Below are 21,524 nucleotides of genomic sequence, written 5' to 3'. Positions count from 1 at the left end.
TTATGCTGGCCATATGCCTGAGCCATCAACCTCCGTAGACTAACGACACAAGAAGAAGAGTCATGCCGAACCAAACCAGTATGTGTTTCATTGTGCAACATTTTGTGGACTAGAATAACCAGTGGCACTTAATGGCCAACCAGTTGTCTATGGGAAGCCCACAACAAGACCCGGCTTCTACTGCACTCTTCCTCTAATGTTCGCCAATCAATGATATGCAGAGGCATCCTGCCCTTGAAATTCAAAGAGATATATAGCCATCTTGACTGCTAGCCACAGATGACTTCATCCTCCATGAATTTATCCAGTCTCCTTTTAAAGCAATCCTGTTTGGCATCTGTAACTACATTTTGTAGACATAAACTCTACTGCTCAACTACAGACCACATGAAGAAATCTTTCCTTTTATTTGCCCCTAACTTGGAAGTAGATGACACTGGCTTCTAGCATCATACACAATGATGTTTTCTGGACAATATTTTCATAACATGCAGAGTTGTGTATTCATCTATTCTGTCGACCCTCACTCACGGTAAAAAAAAATATATTGTGCAGTTGGCCCTCCACATTTGTGAGTTTTAACTTTTGTGTGTGTGTGTGTGTGTGTGTCAGGAGCAACCTGAATTGCTTCTGGAGTGAGAGAATTGGCCGTCTGCAAGGACGTTGCCCAGGAGACGCCCAGATGTTTTGATGTTTTACCATCCTTATGGGAGGCTTTTCTCATGTCCCTGCATGGAACTGGAGCTGATAGAGGGAGCTCATCCGCGCTCTCCCCGGGTGGGATTCGTACCTGGCAGCCTTCAGGTCAGCAACCCAACCTTCAAGTCACAAGGCTTTTATCCCCTAGGGCACCGGAGGCTCCAGTTTTAACTTTGATACATTTTATTATTCATATGATATTGCAGTTAGGCCCCTGATGGCACAGTGTGTTAAACTACTGAGCTGCTGAACTTGCAGACCAAAAGGTCCCAAGTTCAAATCCCAGGAGTGGAAGGAGCACCCGCTGTTAGCCCCAGCTCCTGCCAACCTAACAGTTTGAAAACATGCCAATGTGAGTAGATCAATAGGTACCGCTCCGGCGGGAAGGTAACGGCGTTCCATGCAGTCATGCAAGCCACATGACCTTAGAACGCCGGCTCTTTGGTTTAGAAATGGAGATGAGCACAAACCCCCAGAGTCGGTCACGACTGGACTTAACATCAGGGGAAAACCTTTACCTTTACTATTGCATATATTGAACATATATAAATTCTGTTGCCTTACTCCAATCTTGAATATGCTAATTGCACCTTGGCTGTTGGTTGGTTATGTTTTTACTGTATTTTATATGCTTTATTTTTGTATCCAGCCCCATCTCAGCGAAGCGACTCGGGGTGGATCACATGGAGACCAATGATACCAAATGATACCAATGATACCAAAATGCATTTAAAACATGTAAACATATAAAAACAAAGTATATAAAATACAGTAAAAACATACTCAACCAACCAACAGCCAAGGTGCAATTAGCATATTCAAGATTGGATTAAGGCAACAGAATTTAAATATGTTCAATATATGCAATAGTAAAGGTTATAGTAAAGATAATAATAATAATAATAACAACAACAACAACAACAACTTTATTTTTGTATCCAGCCCCATCTCCGCGAAGCGACTCGGGGTGGATCACATGGAGACCAAGCCCAAATATGATACCAAAATGCATTTAAAACATGTAAACATATAAAAACAAAGTTGTTGTTGTTGTTGTTGTTGTTGTTGTTGTTGTTGTTGTTGTTATTATTATTATTATCCATAGACTTGATTAATATGTTATCTCTAGGCATCTCTAGATGAGAGTTTTCCAAACATTTCATGTTGGTGAGACACTTTTGAAACATGCACCATTTTGCGACACAGCCATTCCGTTTTACTAGCAAACCAGAGGTTAAACCTATAAGAGATATGGCACAGATAAATTGTAATAATGCAGTGTATGGGGACACAACGTATTTCATGAAACCTTTCATTTATATATTTTGAAATATAGGACGTATTGTTTATTGGACACAGACTCAGAGGTCTCTCCTTGCTTTTGCATGACATACCTACACACTGCAGCAGCCAACACACTAACGTAACATGACATACAGTTTGGAAAAGCTCTCCTCTAGTTCCTCTAACATGACTATGTGCTCAATATATGGCAGAAGAAAACTATAGAGTCACCCTAGATTTCCAATAATTTCTTAAAATGGTGCACTCCTGGAGCTGGAGGGATATATTTTCCACTCTTCTGGGGGTTTCCATCCACAACCCCAAAAAAATAGACAATCTACTGTAACCTTTCTTGTTGAGTCCCTGAATTAGATTGGTAGATCTTTAATATCCTTCTCTGCATAAACATTTTGGAAAGGAGAAAAAAAGAAAGGAGACTATTACATCCAAGCCTTGTTAACTGGCTTTTGATAAGGCATCTAGTTGACTAAGTAGCAAACAACATCCTATTCTATTTTATTTTATACACTGCTAGCTTTGCCCGGCCACGCATTGCTGTGGCTTATGGGAATCTTTGGTTGGCCAGGTGGAATAGCAGTGAATAGCCTTGCAGTCTCAAAGCTTGGCCGTTTTCTGGAGTAGCTGGAGCTTTTTGTTGTATGAACGTAGAGGCATGGATGAGGGATTGTGCTGCCACGTTTAGTGTTTCTGGGATGTGTAGTTTTGTTGTTTTGTCCTAGGCCGAAATTTTATTACTCTTTTATATCTCTACTAGCTATGCCCGGCCACGCGTTGCTGTGGCGAAGTATGGTAGTATGGGAAATAAAGTATTGAGGAATTGGTGGTAGTTAAGGTAAAGGGTAAAGGTTTTCTCCTGACATTAAGTCCATTATAAATGGGTTATATAACTGTGTGGAAGGGCCTTGAGTCTACACTGCCATATAATCCAGTTAAAATCAGATAATCTGTATTTTATAGGCAGTGTGGAAGAGGCCTAAGTGAGGCCTAACTCTGCCTGTCCCCTGGGCTGAGTGGGTTGCTAGGACACCAAGTGGGCGGAGCTTAGCCTTCTAACTGGCAGCAATTGGATAAAAACAATTATTCTTCTCCCTCTAATTAGGACTTTATTTTTCTTTTCTTTTTGTTGTATGAACGTAGAGGCATGGATGAGGGGTTGTGCTGCTAAGTTTAGTGTTTCTGGGATGTGTAGTCTTGTTGTTTTGTCCTAGGCCGAAATTTCATTACCCTTTTATATATATAGATTTATACACTGCCTTTAGTTTAGAACATTACAGTTCTTCATATCAAGAGGTTAGACTAGATGGCCATTGAGGTCCTTCCCACACTAAGTGTCTATGATTCTATGAACTCCTCCCCTCCTCCCCCAACTTTCAAAAGCCGGGATTCTGGGCAACTTCCCCCCAAAAAGAAAGCATTGTGTGTAACGAAATCTAGTTAAAAAAAGGTTAAGATTAAAATAGCATTAAACGGTCCATATAATTAAAACTATTTAAAACATTGATTTAAAAAAAAATAATGGGAGTAGTACAGCATGCTAAAAAAGCCTTTTTCTTGTAAAACAATCTGTTCCCCAAAGCCTAGTGGAATAGAAAGATCTTCATCTGCCAATAAAAGAATATTAAAGGGGGTGGGGATGGAAGCAGCCTAACTCCCTTAATAAGGGAAGTACTGAGTCTGGAAACAGCCAGTTAGAAGGTCCTTTCTTGTTTTCTTACCAAAAGTATTTGTGAGTGGTGGAACTGAGAGAAAGACTTTCTCAACAGCTCTGACAGTTCAGGCAGGCTGATATCGAAATGCAGTCTTTGAGAAAGCTGGACTGTTATAGGGCATAACCGGCATTTTGAACTGCTGGATGCTAGTTCAGATAGAACATTAAGATATTCCAATGGATGGAGGCTTTTCAACCATGGTAGCTCATTTCATACCATTATGAAACCAGGACTGAGATTCCTCACTATACTTGTATTGTGTAAATTTCCAGGCATTGATTTAAGTAGTGACTGCACACATGGTGTAATGGTTTGAGCATTGAACTGTGAATTTGTACACCAGAATTTGGGCTCTTTGTGTGTCAGGAGCAACTTGAGTAACTGCAAGTCGCTTGTGGTGTGAGAGAATTGGCCATCTGCAAGGACGTAGCCCAGGGGTGTTTTGATGTTTTTACCATCCTTGTGTGAGACTTCTCTGATGTCCCCACATGGAGCTGGAGCTGACAGTGGGAGGTCATCCATGCTCTCCCTGAGTTGGATTCAAACTGGCAACCTTCAAGTCAACAACCCAACCTTGAAGTCATCAGTCCTGCCAGGACAAGGATTTAACCCTTGGCTCTCTTAACTCTGGAAACATACTGGGTTACCTTGAGCATATCACATTATCTCCACCTTAGAGGATGGCAAAAGCAAAATCCCTCTGAATAAATCTGGCCAAGAAACCCTGTGATAGGTTCACCTTGGGACTGGCCAAAGTCATAGACTTCATGTAGACACACATCAACGCACACATTAAGCAGTCATCATGTCTAGTCTGCCTTCCTTCTGAATATGCAGATAACAGGATTGTTGTTCTGTCAAATAGCTTTTTCTCCAATCTCAGTGAATCAAGTTATCCACCAAAGACAATTATACACAGTCATCCACCATCTGAGAGTGTCCAACTGCATGAGTAATGGTTACATTTATGGAACTCCACTTACACAACTGTGAACTGTTAACACAGGTCTTACACACTGGCCAAAATAGATACAACTGCATGCATAGCAGATGGTAGAAATGAAAAAAACACCAACAGCATGTCAACTGAAAGTAATCTGCACCCACCCAGAGATTTCTCTAACCTGGAGGAGTTACAAGTTTGGAAAATGTCAGAACATCGTAGTTTTGCCTGCATTGGCAACACTGGCCATCAGGCTTCCTTGCAACTTTAGAGCCATCGTTGTTTTAAAAGCACACAGGCGTTGACATAGATCTTCTATCAACTCATCCCAGTGATTTGTTAGTCCCAAAATTCTATATTGCACCTCACAGCAATTCTGATTCACATCAATGAAGGGGGATGGGGAGGAAGTGGAATCTAAAGTGAGAATTCGTACAGCAGGGAAGTATCCTTTGAGATGTATAGCTAACGTCTACTGCTCTCTTATCTGAGTCACTGCATAAATTTGACACCCAAAAATCATATTCCTTTGAAGAAAGCCAACCTCCTTTCCTCAGCCTTCCTTATTTTTCAAAAACCTTCCTATTCACCATTAACCCTTCCACAAATCAAAGCTCAGGGGGGGGGGGGGGAAATAACGTCATTCCTATGCAACACCCAGAATCCCCATCCTCCAGAATGCATGTTGGTTATGTTGCAGCAATAGATTGACATGGCAAAAAGGCCTTGAAGAACTGATGATCCAGAGGCTTTGAACCTGGTCACCTAAATATGAGCATCCCATAGCATCAGCCATGCCATGAATTGAATTCCCAAGAGCTAATGAAAGACATGAGTTAGCTACTTGAGGAAACTGGGTTACTAAAAAGTGAAATTAATCGGTCCTAGAAACCAAGATGACTAAACTGATACTGTTGTATCTTGGCCATATCATGAGAAGACATGACTCGCTAGAAAAGACGATAATGCTTGGTAGAGTAGAAGACCGTAGGAAAAGATGACCACATCTCATATGGATCAACTCAGTCGGAAAATCCATGGCTGCCCTGAGACTGCAAGATCTGAACAGGGCGGTTGAAGGTAGAATGTCTTAGAGGCTTGTCATGCATAGGGTCAGAATAGGTCAAAGTCAGTTTGAAGGCAGCTACATAACATAAACAAATCTACCTCAAGCAATGCTAAAAACACCTCAAAGGTCCATCACAGAGAACTAAAATAAGACACCAGTAAACCATACTGGGGGCCTCCCGGTAGCGCAGTGGGTTAAACCACTGAGCTGCTGAACTTGCTGACTGAAAGGTTGGCGGTTCAAATCTGGGGAGTGGGGTGAGCTCCCGCTGTTAGCCCCAGCTTCTGCCAACCTAGCACTTCGTAAACATGCAAATGTGAGTAGATCAATAGGTACCGTTCCAACAGGAAGGTAACAACGCTTGATGCAGTCATGCCAGCCATGTGACCTTGGAGAGGTCTTCGGACAATGTTGGTTCTTTGGCTTAGAAATAGACATGAGCACCAACCCCCAGAATTGGACATGACTAGACTTAATGTCAGGGGAAACCTTTACCTTTACCTTAAACCATACTGGACTACTAAAGCAAACCTGTTCAAACTGACCAATACAACCAATCGAAGAGACCAGCATTGAATTACTGGAGGAAGAGTAAAGAAACATTGGAACAACTGCAAACTTCCCCATGCTGAGATTAGCAGGAGCCTAAGACAATGGCGTTCCATGCAGTCATGCCGGCCACATGACCTTCGAGGTGTCTACGGACAACGCCGGCTCTTTGGCTTAGAAATGGAGATGAGCACCAACCTCCAGAGTCAGACATGACTGGACCTAACGTCAGGGGAAAACCTTTACCTTAAGACAACCACATAGCCTTTTGCAGGTACAGTAGAGTCTCACTTATCCAACATAAATGGACCGGCAGAACATTGGATAAGCAAAAATGTTGGATAATAAGGAGGGATTAAGGAAAAGCCTATTAAACATCAAATTAGGTTATGATTTTACAAATTAAGCACCAAAACATCATGCTTTACAACAAACGGATAGAAAAAAGCACTTCGGTACAAGACAACGTTATGTAATAATTACTGTATTTATGATTTTAGTACCAAAATTTCTCAATTTATTGAAAAATTGACTACAAAAATATTGACAACTAAAAGGCAAACTGTGCTGGATAATACAGAACCTTGGATAAGTGGAGCTTGGATAAGCAAGACTCTACTGTAGTTTTCTCCCCTCGTGAACAATACTTGTATAACCCATTTAAACACACGGTCTTGATCAATAGGACACAACAAACTACAGCTGTTCTCTGAAAGTGTGAAGTTTTATTAAACACACATACAAAGGAGACATTGCCTGCACATTCATTCCACCTTGGATCAGGGTTTTGGATTATATTGCTGGGCTGGATTATATTGTTGCTCTCATCTTCCCCTTCATCATGTTCCCCCCTCCACACACACACACACATATACACACACACATATGCCTGATAATGAGATGGAGCTAGAGAGGAATATGATAACACGGAAGCCAGCCTCTGCCTATTTTTGCTCCCTTCCTCACAAAAGAAACTGCTGCTTAACTCAGACTGCGAGAAGAGCTTGGGAATGACATCATCCGCTCGTATCTGCGGTGAAACCAGACCCTCCCAAAAAAAAAGGTGCCAAAAGGGAAAGAAAGAAAGAAAGAAAGAAAGAAAGAAAGAAAGAAAGAAAGAAAGAAAGAAAGAAAGAAAGAAAGAAAGAAAGGAGGACTTTGCTTTCTAAAGGGCAAGATAGGAGCAATGCTGGAAAACACAATGAGTTTCCAAGAGGTTTGCTTGTAAAGAGTTTCCGGTTCGCACACAATATTCTCGGAGAGAAAGGTATCTCTGCCTCTCGTGCCGCACTTCCAGGGAGCGCTTCAAAACAGCTTTACTTTATCATATTATTAGGAGCGATCGATGCGATTAATATTACATGCGGGCAATTTTGTAAACCTCCTGCCCCCTCCCTCCCAAACGTTACCATCGGCATTCATTTTACATACACACGTGTGTGCTAGCGAGGTTGGTCAACCAAACTATCAATACAATTAATAATGTATGGGATTAGATTCCCCGCTTCTTTAAACACTCTCCGATCCTCAGAGAAGCACCGGCCTATTTCTTGCCACAGTCCTATCCTTCTCACAGGTAGCCCTTGCCAATATTCCTGAGCTAAAAACCTCATCCTTCTTATATTTGAAATCAATTAAAGCTTTCCCTGATGGTAAAATGCAATGGAAAGATTCCCAGTGATCCCAAATGAGAGATGTTTTGATCACGTCCTTCTCATTTTTCCCCTAATAAATTCATAGTTTTAGAGTTGCTGCCATGAGTTGGTTAAAATGCCGCCCTACAAGAAAAATCCAGAAATCCACAAAGAAATGAGTGTACGGCAGAATGACAGATTGCTCTGTAAAAAAAATAAATTTTGCAAATGCGTATGTCTTCTTTTTAGTATACACGGGTACCTACATGTTCCATGTGTGCCTGGATTTTGGCACAGAGAAATAGAGGGGGAGAGAAATTCACTTTTGGGACTATTACGTCTTCAGTCAGATCTCATTTAATCCATTTCTTTTGGAAACCACATTGCTGCACAAAACCTCCTGTGAAGGTTCAGATGCCCACAACACCGTAAAGCTAGGAAGGGAAGCTTTGAAATAATTCTGTTTCCCAGGCCCAGACACACTATACGAGGAAACCAGACATGGATTAATTAGGTGTGACTGTATCATTAAATTAGGATAATGAACAAACTGCTACGTATCACATTCAACTTGGCATGTAAGGCTTTCCAACCGCCTTCAAATCACCTGCCACTTCTCTATAGGCGAAACCCGCGCCATTAGCTTCCCGAATAGGTGAAATATCCACCCAATTATATATTCCTTAGCATAAGTATTGCACAACATATGCAAGACAATCAGAAAACCTATTCAATATATTTACACGCTTATATCTCCGCAGAAGTGCCAGTTGTGCATACACAACCCCTCCCCTACCTAGAGATTTCATGCAAAACAATTAGAGGTAAAAAAAAAAAACTCCCGCCAAAGAGCAATCTTCTAACATCCCAAAAAATAATGAGAATGGATTAAACAGGAATGTAGGAGAAAGAAGTATTGATTGTAATGTTGTGTTAAAAGATAACATCCCGTACGTCCAAGAGCGAAGAGATCGCAAATGGTAAATACTTGGGCAAAAATCAAGTTTCTCCGTGAGTTGTGGGTTCTGAAATGCGCACAGAGGAGAAGAAACATCCCCGAATGATATTAAATTCAAATTCATTCATGAATGAAGGCTGAAGTTTATACACTTATAAATGTGTCATGAAAACGATAACAAAAATACCTCCAAACTTAATAAATTATGCATTGCTTGTTGCTTTATATATTCCAGAATCTCCCAAATGTTATGGCTGGGGATATTGGTTTGTGAAGGCTGACAATCCCACACATATTTTACAACTGTCCAAAGCCTCTGAGAAACGCAACATTAATCACGGATGACAATTTCCACAATTTGAACTAGAAGGCTGCAGTTCTAGCTTTGCTTACTTACTGAACTCATTTGGGGCTTTCTTTTAAGAAGAGAAGTAGAAGTCTACAACGTTAGTATACATATGCCATCCATTTATTATACTATATATTATGCTATATATATATTCTTATGCAACAATGTCATGCTCCTAGATAAATATTTGCTGCATATTATTTTCCCATAACTCAGTTTTTATCCGTTGTACTTCCCAGATCTTTACAGGCAAATACTTTGTCTGCCTCATTCTTCTAAAGAATTTCCCAAAAAGGGACTTTCTTAGCCCATTGCATCCAAAACAATTTACGAGTCTTCTGGTACCTTAAAGATTAGCCATCGCCATAATAACATTGGTTATTCTTTAAAGAGACACTTTGGTTTTTTTTATGGAGAAGCAAAAACATTTCATATCCACTAACCACCCTGTAATGCAAGCATTTGCCTCCATAGGCATACACTTGACGGACAGACACATTGAATAACTTTATGTGATCCTGTGATTGCATATATCACAGTGTTCACAAATCACATAAATCTACAAACCTATTTTATTATGGGTATGTCACTGGAATACAGTCCATGAAAGGGAATAATTTTTTGCGAATTATATGCAAGTTTTTCACGAAAAGTTCTTTTCTGACATGATTTAAAGTTCAAAATAAGTTGCTAGAGACACATCAAGGTAAACGGATGTCACAAGCTGATGCTACAGAGTGTTATAGATTTAAATAGTGCCGGGCTTTTTTAAGGTCTGTGGTTTTTGTGTCTTTGTTAACTTATCCCTATTTAGCTTTCTTTGAGTCACTATTTTTGACTTGGCTTTGTCTCCTGCAACTTGAAACTACCCAGAGACTATGCTTATGGTTTGGGTTGTGTTACTAGGAAATGGTTAAAGTTAAGCAAAGGTTGTCTATATTCATCTGAGGTGGAGCGGGATGGAATAAACACACAAGGGTGAGGTAGATCGAAACCGGTACGCCTCATTGGCCGAGCTGTCAGATATTTCTAATGCATCTGAAGGCTTTGTTACTAAGATCCTGCTAAGTATCTTTAAAACCTTTGATCTGGAGTCAGCCTTAACAAAGGAGACAATTAATTAAAGGCAAGCATCTTGCAATAAAGTTACGTGGTGGTCAGTTTATATACACTGTCCAAAGCTGGTTCATGGGAGTCATTGTCAATTAAAATCTTGTTGAAGTCCAGTTCATTATCATCCCCCCTCCCCCATCCTTTGCCTTGATCAATATTTTTTGGCTGCTCTGTCTTGACAAACATAACACAATGTCTATATCTATATGTCTCACCATTCATTTCACCAGCTGATTATGATTTATTTTTAGCTGCTCCATACGGCTGGGCACTTTATTCAAGAGGCTTTGAGTTGTCATCCGTCTTTATTTTAAGGAGCCGCAATAATAAGACTCCTCTCCCTCTCCCTCTCTCTCTGTCTCCTGGCCTCTTCGCAGTGAAGATGTCAGTTGTGTATAATGAATGCACAATAAAATACACATTCAACCCCCTCCGTCGCCCCCAAGTTGCATCCTAGCAGTGGCATCAGATGGCAAATGCAAACAAATGCAAAGTCCAGAACTATATTATTATTATTATTATTATTATTATTATTATTATTATTATTATTATTATTTATATCCCGCCATCATCTCCCAGAGGCACAGCTCACAAACCACTCAAGGTGTGACATACAAAATACAAGTGCAAAACAAAACATAGGCAATAAACAACACCTTTCATTTCGCTCATGCCGAACTCTGCCACAAGCACAAGCTGAACATCATTTCAGGAGGTCTGAGATCTCATGACTTTGCGATAGTGTCTCATGTCAGGTTGATCTATTATATGGCCATCGAAGTTATATGGAAAAGTCCTGGACAAGATTACTGGACAAATCATCACATGAAAACTTTCTTAATTTTCAGTCTAACCACTTCCAAAAAGTAACAAATTATGTTTTTTCCCTACAGATTTACCACCTTGTTCAAGAGAAAAATCAAGATGGACTTGATGGACCGTAAAATATCTCAAGGAATTTTGATAGGGAGAAGAAAGAATACAAATGTGTTGTCAAAGCTTTCATGGCTGGAATCATAGGGTTGTTGTGTGTTTTCCAGGCTGTATGGTCATGTTCCAGAAGTATTCTCTCCTGACGTTTCGCCCACATCTATATAATATACCTCACAACCTCTGAGGAGGCCTGTCATAGATGTGGGTGAAACATCAGGAGAGAATACTTCTGGAACATGGCCATACAGCCCGGAAAACACACAACAACCCAGAATACAAATGTTTCTAAAGTCTGACTTTCAGTCAAGTTCTTGATCATGCACAAAGAACACCAAAGGTCTCTAAAGACAGATGTTTCCACAAACATCTGGTCCAGTTAGATTCTACTATCATTTGATCCAAACTAAAGCTTTCCTAAATGTGCCAAAAAGGTCTTATTCACAAGCCACAACCAGAATAATGCCAACCACACCGAAGGTCAGAAAGGAATTTGGGGTTTCTCCATGAGCAATCTATAGTATCCCCAAGGAATCAACATCTGAAGTGAGAGCAAATCTTACCATCTGTTTGGAAAAGGGGAAAGTGGGAACCTCAAAATATTGCATGCTTCTTAGTAATTCAGGGTATAATCAGACAAGCTGCTGAGGTGATGACTAACAAAGTGGCATCATCACAGAGTGAATCCCATAATGTTCTCCATGTATATGAATTCTCAGATCACACACATGGAGTGCAATTTGCAGCCACATTCTGGGATTCCTTTGAAATATGTGTGAGACAGGAAATGAGCTTTAGTTTCTAGAAGCGTCTATGACATCACAGCATTCAAGCCAATGCAAATTCAACACAGAGGCTACACGACTTCATCTAATAGCTTATAATGAACAAGTTGGTTATCTTCATAGTTCCACTTTTGGGAAGACTACACCTTGAGTCCCCCCCCCCCCCCGTCCTTGTTTAACTCGAGGCATCGAGTAATGAGGTGTCAAAAAGTGGATATGACCATGTGAGTCAACATGAGTCTTACGTCTCTGGATCTGACAGAGGATTATGCTAAACTGTGATGCATTTAATGGCTTTGCCCAATTCACAAGGACAAAATGTCCAGTAAGTATAGAGCCAATGCCAGAGGGAGGTCTAAATGTGGGTTTCTTAACAATTGGCTAACTCATCCCCTAGGAATTGATCATTCCTTTGACATGTATCAGTCAACCTCTCTCACTCTCTGTTGGGAGACAGTTAAGCACATTTGGAATTCCTAAAGTTTTCAAAGTCATTGGAGAAATGGTCTAGGCATTCATGAAGTCTTCAGAATATTTAGAAACAAGAACAAGGCCAATAACATCATATGCATCTGCATGTGTGTGCACAAACACACTCATTCATAAAGATCACAAAGCTCATTCCTGTTAGAGAAAGTTACTGCGTGTCTCCAGCAAGATGGTGAAGGTTCTTTAGTGATTTCTGCCAAACGTTTCAGACCTCTGTTTTTCTTTCAATACTAACACTGAACTCCCATGAAAATATGAGCCACATCCTACCAATGTCCATCTGAATCAAGAGATGGAATAACTTCTCACACCGTCATGATAGAAACACAGTTTCCATTCACTGTGTCTCAATTTTCCCCTCCATTTTGGACAGTCATTGCCAGGTCATTGGTATTTTCCATGTATGTTGTTTCTGCGACTGCAAATGTTAAAAGGATGCTCAAACAATGTTTTCCTTCTAAACACTGGACCTAAAATAAATGATCTAAAACTTCATTACAGTTAAAGATGTCAAAGTTTGTTACAACATTTATCTTTTAAAATAATGTTTGATGATATTAGAATGGAAAGGCCTTAACTTATTCCTGGAGACTAATGGATGGAGCATCTGCATTGTAGAACAGTGTCCACAAAAAAAAGGGCAAGAACCAGAGAAGTTCTGATCCCCCCATGGAGATGAAGGCTGTTTTGAAGAATGAATCCACATGATGGTCTCCAAATTGGTCAGATCTTGAAAGCTTTGTATGAAGTAGAAAGCTGTGTCAAGATGGAAGGGATGAGGCATGAAAAGGCCTACCACTGGTAGCCAATTGCAGCAGTGATTATGTGCCTACGCATTTATTTTCACAATCTAAATAGCCATGCCTTGTTCTGCCTACAACCACGCGCCCTTAATACCTTCTTCCTTTTCTGTTCCCCTCCAGGTATGGCAGGGCTATTGTCCTGTCACATCGCTCCTCTGATTTACCCATGCTGTTCTGTCAATTTCACTTACAAAGAAACAAGGGAAGTCCATCTTTTTTTTTTTCCAGATGTCTTGTCTCCCTCAAAGAACCCAGAGGCACTGTAGTGCAGCTCACTGTAGAGTGACACAAATAATTTAATTTATGTCCCCCTATGTTCCTCTCAGAACATGTGTTCCCAGTACCAGGTTCAAAGGAAACACACAAGAGAGCATCTTTCTTTTCTGTCTATCTGTCTTTCCCTCCCTGTCCCTTTCTACCCGCTTTGAAACAAGGTGTGTTGCAAAGAATTATAAAGTTGATTATTCAAGGATGAAATGGCAGGACAGCTATTTTTAATCTGGAAACTTTGCAACCAACCAGCAGGTCCAGGAAGGAGAGGATTTACTAGAGGGATCGCAATGGCAATGAGTAAGAAAATGTTAGAAAGAACAGCATTCATCTCAAAGACTATTAAAATATGACTTACTTTTCACTGGTTAATGTATGAGGAATATTCATTTGTGACTCTAAAACACACCCGTCTCTCTCTTCGAGTGTCTTGTGATTAAAGCGGAAAAGGGATAAGCCTTTCTTGGCCATGAATTGGTTCTTCTGGGTATGGTAGGATGTGCCTTTCTTTGCACTTTGATCCTGGTGTTTGTGTGCATGCGTGTTTATGCACACATATCCCCTCCCTGAAACTCAGTCGGGATTAAAACCCTCCCAAAGACGAAGCGTGTTGCTTTCAGTCACACCAGCCTTGTGTTTCAATTACGGAGGCATTTATTCAACACCTGTATTTAGCCGTGTCCCTTTTTGAGTACATTTTCATTTCCCCGAGTCTTTTTTTATCGCTTCGTACAGTGCATCTTAATTTAACAATCATTGCACTTCTAAATCTCACAGCTAACCTGAAAACTGATATTGTAGCGAGGCTGAACAAAGCTTTAATTCACATCTGTCTTTCCCACTCAGGCTTCTTTCTAATAAAAGAGACTTTCCTGAATTGGGTAATTTGTGGACTTGGAAGACCAGGTGTTTTGAGGTCTGGAAATGACCTGTGTTTCTGAGCAGAGATAACACCCAACAGCTGAAATAAACTCTTCTCCCCTCCTATGGCTTCCTTCTAGCTCTGTTTTCTTATTGGATTTGTTAGGTTTGGCCTTTTATTGGTGGTGGTCATGGTGGGGGAGGCCACATCCCACCACCTTGGTGATGGATGGGGACATTTCTGCATGAGCTGTGTTGCTTAGATGAGGTTTGAAAGGACATGCTATCTTTCAGGGTAACAAATGTCTCCTCGCTTATCATCCTTCTCACAACTCTCCTCTTTTAAGTGCATTATAGCCCATGTTGGCTTGTTTGTTTGTTTTTTGCTACATCCTACTAACAAGATCTTGCCTGCTTTCCTAGGAAGAATATTATGAAAAGCTGGCACATCTTGTTAAAGCGCACTGCGGGCCTTGGGTATGAATCAACGACGGGTAGCGGGGAAAAATACTCTGAAATTCACATGGGACAACCTTCTGTTTCCATTCCATTCATTTATAAATATTAGGCTTAAATGCCACTTAATTGATCTTAAATTATTTCCAAAGATAAGGCTTAATCATATGTCTCTTCTGAGAGCACTAACCTTAAACCCTCTAAGTAATCCAGACCTTGAACGGGCTCCATTACGCTACTCTGATGGGGAGGGTGGAATTGTGAATGAATGAATGAATGGTCAGCAATGAGTTGACTTCTTTTGCATGTTTGTATGCATCTTGCAAGAAATGGGTGGGGATGGTTTTTTGCCTCCCAGTTTCCTACCTCTCAAAGACCTAGGTGAACTATGGACACAACCTCGGCATGGACCACATTTCTTCTCAACTATCTTCTTCCTCCCGAAACAACAACAATACGAGCACATAACAAGGGATTAAAAATCTAATCTGAATCACAAACAAGTATCTACAGATAGTATTTTGTCAGGACATACCACATATCAAACAATTCATTCACCTTCCTAATACTTTGATGTGGAGTTTGGATTGTCACAATATACTGGTGGAGTTTTGTCTCTTATTTTTCAAACACTAGTTAATATTAAGGTTTTCTCTTGAGATATTCGCAATGCAACTCTTCGTATGACTACTTGGAAGAAACTTCCATTGAAAACAATGGGACGCATTCCCAGGTAACTGTGTTATAATGTTGTGGCCTGAAGTAACCATGTAAGAATCCTTAACCAGACCAAAAAACACAACACATACACATACAGAGTTACACCTTGATGTCACCAAGTATATTGTACTAGTTACCTGCAGCCCTAAATCATGATAGTTTAACAATTCACAAAGGTTATTTGCAATCTCCATACACAAAACCAAGGCACACAATCATTCCTTAACTATATCAGCGAGACAAATACCTGCTTAGAACTATGAATAAAAACTACTCGAGGTATCGTTCGCTTAATGACTCGCCGACAGAAAACATGCGTCTTTCTACTATACAGCACACAAATTGAATTAGTGGATACAGACACGGAGCAGCAAAGGGAAGAAGGGAGGGAAGGAGGAAATAAAGAAAATATAGACAACACTTTTCCCTCCTCTTTTTTTTCTTTTATGGTAGTTCTTGATTTAGGGCCATTCGAGAGAAGAGATAGGGAGAAGGGATGATAAGCTAAATATGACCCTATTTCTCAAAGCCCTGTCATGCTTTTTTGACTTTAAAGTAATTAATCACCAGTGGCATGCAAATCCCCCACCCCTGGCAAGTTGGTAGCCAGAGGCACATTTTTATAAGGATTAGTTAATAAATCTGTGTCATCGACAGAGGAGTTGAGGCTCTTCTTGGATGGGCTAAATAAGGCCAAGTGCGTTCGCCCTGGGTGCCTTTGGAAACCACAGCAAATCCTCCAACCATGCCACAGAAATAATGAGAGACCGGGTTGGTTTGGTAGCTCTCGGTTACTCTCTCGGCTCCAAGAGATTTTCTACACACAGCCTCCTGGTTACTAACCACACTTGCACTTAAGCACGTTGCTTACACATTGACGTTTGGATGATTGTTCATAGGGTTTTGCTTTCAAATGTAGCAAGGCACAGCGAAGTGAAAGTTAAGCGTGTCTTTGGCGAGACGGTGCCCTAAGTGAGCCCAACTCCGGAAAGGTAACTCTCAGCACCGGAGATCACACCGAGGTGTTAAGAAGCTCATGTCCCATATGTTGTTTTTTTACAGATTCAGCATCTGATATTTCAGTTTATCTCTCTAATACATTCATGCTACCCCTAGAGAGCTTGGCTGGTCACATGAAACACACAATAAAATTGCCAAAAATAAAACCAGGACATATAAATAAATAAAATCAATACATCTCTTTCCTAGCTAGAGTGTTAACTCCTGGCTCCTCAAAGCTAGAGGAAAGAGAAGTCTCTCTATCTATTACATGATTCATTTATTTATCCAGTAACTAACTATATCACTAGGGTGTGATCAAGAAATGTGTTTACGACTCTGATATTTTTTTCCCTAAAATGCTGCAATAAAAAGAGTGTTAGACTAAATTAAAAATAAATCTCTGAAGTACATGTATCTTCTTCTCATATTTTTCCCCACTATGAACTGCTCTCCTGTTATAAAATGTGTATAAATACAGAATTTGATAGAAACTTTCTGTGTTTGGGGTAGGAAGGGGAAGAACAATGAAATCTCCCAAAAGCACTGTCCAAAGCTACTGAAACTAAATAGCTACAACTCTCTTATTCATCTGTGAGGACCCCACCCTCTTGAAAGGATTTGAAGAAAGCTTGAATGAATGGTTTTTAAAAATAAAATAATAACTGTGTTTTGCATTGTAGTGACTGTCCAGAGGAGACACTGTCATGAGTTAAGGCGGAAAGGACCCCCAATGGCCATACCCCCCCCCCCACATACACACACCCCATTTCTTTCCCTCCCCCTCAACATCCACTCTTCCTATCTCCTATTTAAAATAGCTTTCTATTTGCATCTTCATCCCTCATGGATTTGGGGGCATGAGGATCGGATTAAAATAAAACCTGCCATTAAGTTTACTGTTGGATAGAAAGACTCCAGAATAGGACTTTGCTGAACTCTCTCGTCATCGGTTGTTTGGGGTTCCAACTTGGAAGGAGAATCTGTTGGATCGTTTCCCTCTCTGCTACATGCACACACACACAATCCCTTATTTATCGCAACCCTTGTCCAAGTTCTGTCTTAAAGCCACACCAATAGCCCATACTGTCTAGGTTCTGTCTAATGCCACACCAATACTGTGGGGGTTTTTTTCCTCCTCAGCAGAAGAGAAAGCAAAACAAAGCAGGGAGAGAAAAATCATCCAAAGAGGTGAAGGTAACCGGGAAGAGAGAAGTTCAGCTCTTCAGTAGCTCCATATGGCTAAACCACTCTATAGCCAATCCATCGCCTCCAACTTTGGTGCCACTTTCATGCAAAGCGATCAATACCCTTTGCATGCCTTTCCTTCCTATACACACTCACACTCTTCTTTCCCTCCTCGGTGTTCAACATACGCCCAAAGAGAAACCTAGGATTGAGGGGGGGAGGGATGGGGAAGAAATCCTAAACCCCCAATTTCAACCTGTGCTGCACCCCAAGTGAGCCAAGGAGAAAGGAGATGGGTCCCAGGGCAAGCATAGGAATCAAGAGAAAGTTGGGTTGTTGTATGTATTCGGGGTTGTATGGCTTCCAACTGACAAAGAACACCCTGGACTTTCCACAGATATATATTAACCTTCCTTGCCTAGTTCCTCCATGACTACAACCTCGGAGGATGGAGACATCAGGAGAGAATACTTCTGGAATATGGCCATACAGCCCGGAAAACATACAACAACCCTGCGATCCCGGCCATGAACGCCTTCGACAACACAAGAGAAAGTTCCTTACTTCCTTTCCTTCTCCCTTTGAGGAAACCCTTCCCCTTGTTTTGCTAAAAGTGGGTGCCTGGAACAATCCTTACTCTCCTTTTGAGAAAACCCTTCCCCTTGTTTTGCTAAAAGTGGGTGCCTGGAACAGTCACTGAAAACCTCTCTCCAAATTCCCTCCTCTCTTTCCCTCTGTTTCCAGCAACCTCACTCCATCCGCCTCTCCTCCTTCTCCTGGGCTCCGGCTTCTTTGCAAAGGCGCAAAAAGAGGGGGAAATAGTCCCCCTGGTTTGCCTTCCCCCACTCCCACAAGATGAAGAGCCTCTCCTTTGAGGAAAAGGGTCTCTTGTGCCTGTTTCTGCTCCTGCCTTCCTTGCCTGGAATCGCCTCCGAGGCTCCGGGAAGGCGTTTCAGCACCACCGCCGGCTGGACAGCTCCTTCTCCCTACTCGGCTGGTCCAGCGTGTCCCTCCCTTCGTGGACTTTTCCTGGCTTGCTCCTTTCTCCTTCGGGGCCCCTTCTCCCCCCTTCCACACCCCACACAACTGGGAGAACATCCCGACCCAAGGGGGACCCAACATCCATCCCCAAACACAACACTCTTGGAGATCTCCCAAGCTGGAGGAGCCGAAGCTGCTCCTCAAAGAAGAAGAGGAGGCAAAGGAAGGAGAAGAAGGAGGCGAGGAAGAAGAAGGGGAAAGTTGAGGCGGGGGTCTCACCTTTGTGCATGCCGGTGAACCTGTCCTTCAGCACCGTCAGTTCGTAGATCTTCCCGAACTCTTCGAAGAGCGGCTTGAGGTCCTTCTCGTCCAGGTTGCGAGGGATTTGCCCAATGAAGAGCTTGATGGCATCGTGGTCCTTCATGGGGATGGTGGTGCCGTTCCCTGGACTGTGGTTTAATCCGTTCATGTGCCCGTTGCTGGGGTTGGGGTTAGTGTGGTTGCCACCGAGGCTGGGATTGTCTGCTTGTCCGTTGGCTAACGTGGCCATCTTTATATACATAGAGACCAAATTCTTCTTTTTTCCTTTTTTGCGCGCCCACCACCACCCCCCCTCACTCACTCTCTCTCTCTCTCTCGCTTCCTCTCTCTCTCACACACACTCACACATGCACACACTCACACTCACTCACTCTCTCTCCTACATACACTCACACGCTCCTCTCTCTCTCTCTCTCCCTCCCTCCTCCCTCTCTCTCTCTCGCTCGCTTTCTCTCTCTTTCTCTCCCTCTCTCTGGGTCTGAACTGATTTTTTTTATACATTGAACAGCTAGGATCCCTGTCCTTTGCGTTTAAACAGGCTGGGTCGGTTCAACATGCCAGCGAGGCTGGGGGGTAGGGGGAGGAGGAGGGAGGGGCCGGGGGCGGGGGAGGAGGGGGAGGGGCCTGGCGGGGGGGGAGGGGGCTTCTCGCTATCCTTCCCATCCCCTCCCCTCCCCCTCCCCCGCCGACCCCTCCCTCCCCCAACACGGCCCCCCCGGGCACCCCCGTCTGCCTGCCCAATGGTCGCGTCCACTTCAGGCTCTCTCTATAAATAGCACCAGGCGCATGGCTCTTGGAGAGAGAGAGAGAGACAGACAGAGAGAGACACAGACACAGAGACAGAGAGAGAGGCAGTCAATGCCTATTGTGGCAGCAGCCCAGCCAAGGGGGAGCGGTTGCATTTTGCAGGATCTCCCCCCTTTATTTCCATCCTTCCTTCCTTCCTTCTTTCCTTCTTTCCTTCGTTCCTTTCTTCCTTCCTTTCTTTCTTCCTTCCTTCCTTCCTTCCTTCCTTCTCTCCTTCCTTCCTTCCTTCCTTCCTTCCTTCCTTCCTTCCTTCCTTCCTTCCTTCCTTCCTTCCTCCCTTCCCCCTTCCCTCCTTCCTTCCTTCCTTCCCTCCCTCTTTCTTTCCTTCCTTCCTTCCTTCCTTCTCTCTTTCCTTCCTTCCTTCCTTCCTTCTTTCCTTCCTTCCTTCCTTCCTTCCTTCCTTCCTTCCTTCCTTCCTTCCTTCCTTCCTTCCTTCCTTCTCTCCTTCCTCCCTTCCTTCCTTCCTTCCTTCCTTCCTTCCTTCCTTCCTTCCTTCCTTCCTTCCTTCCTTCCTTCCTTCTCTCCTTCCTCCCTTCCTTCCTTCCTTCCTTCCTTCCTTCCTTCCTTCCTTCCTTCCTTCCTTCCTTCCTTCCTTCCTTCCCTCCCTCCCTCCCTCTTTCTTTCCTTCCTTCCTTCCTTCCTTCCTTCCTTCCTTCCTTCCTTCCCTCCCTCCCTCCCTCCCTCCCTCCCTCCCTCCCTCCCTCCCTCCTTCCTTCCTTCCTTCCTTCCTTCCTTCCTTCCTTCTCTTATTTACCCCCTTGCATGCTTTTCTTCTCTTCTTCCCCCCTTTCTCCCTCCCTCCCTTTCCCCCCTTCCTTTCTTTCCTCTCTTTCCAATTTATTTAAGGCAAGAGAAAGCCCTTTGTCTGCCTGGAAAGGCAGAGAGAAAGAGAGAGATTGAAACAGAGAGAGAGAGAAAGAGAGAGGGATCCCCTCCCAAAGTAAACTCAACCCTCTCCAAAAAAAATACTGGCATTTTGATTGGAAATATATATAGAAAGATATATATTTAAAGACCAAGTCTTCTCTCTCTTGAGCCATCTATCTCCTCCTCTTTTCCTTTCTTCTTCCCCTTTCTTCTCTCTCTCTTCTACTAAAACATTGCTAATAAAAAAAAAGAACTACAGATACGGAGCCAACCTGGAGAACTGAGGTCTTTTTCTTGTTGTGGTGGTGCTATGATTATTAGTGACAGTTGTGGTGGTTGTTGTGAACTGGTTTGTGTGCACTTTCTTGATATGTGTCGGTGTTGCTGCTGCCTTGCCATTCTTCTTGGGTGCCTTGTTTTGACCACAGGGCTGATGATGATGATGATGATTATTATTATTATTATTACTATTATACAAATTGCCTCCCTTTTCCCCTTGTCTTCCCTTACTTGGAGCCTTTATGGCATCTCTTCTGGGATATACAATTGTATCCGGATAGATAGACAGAGCTTTGGGGTGGGTGTGTGGATGTAATGAGGAAAAGGGGAGAGAACGGAGGGATGGAGCAAAACAATAGCAAGCCCCAAAATGTCTTTCTTTCACTCCATCCCTTTTGGAAACAAAACAAAAAAATATATATGTTCCTATTTCCCTTCCA

The 21,524-nt window shown here is 42.3% G+C and overlaps 1 protein-coding gene across 9 annotated transcripts in view; it reads right to left on the bottom strand.

Annotated features, from left to right (window-relative positions):
* The window catches only part of celf4 (CUGBP Elav-like family member 4), a 920,473-nt gene extending 900,758 nt beyond the window's left edge, over positions 1–19,715 (bottom strand). For 2 of the 9 annotated variants that reach the window (XM_062974282.1, XM_062974280.1), the window contains exon 1: positions 19,090–19,710. In XM_062974282.1, coding sequence (XP_062830352.1) covers positions 19,090–19,372 — 283 coding nt within the window. In that variant the 5' untranslated portion in view covers positions 19,373–19,710. Of the gene's footprint in view, positions 1–19,089 lie in introns of all 9 variants that reach the window. The other 7 variants (XM_062974283.1, XM_062974281.1, XR_010003933.1 and 4 more) reach the window with 6 other exon arrangements.
* Positions 19,716–21,524: the final 1,809 nt, after the last annotated feature.

This window comes from Anolis carolinensis, chromosome 2, assembly GCF_035594765.1.
Source record: "Anolis carolinensis isolate JA03-04 chromosome 2, rAnoCar3.1.pri, whole genome shotgun sequence".
NCBI lineage: Eukaryota > Metazoa > Chordata > Lepidosauria > Squamata > Dactyloidae > Anolis > Anolis carolinensis.
The sequence above is the reverse complement of the archived record's forward strand: the minus strand, read 5'-3'. Positions and strand labels throughout refer to the sequence as shown.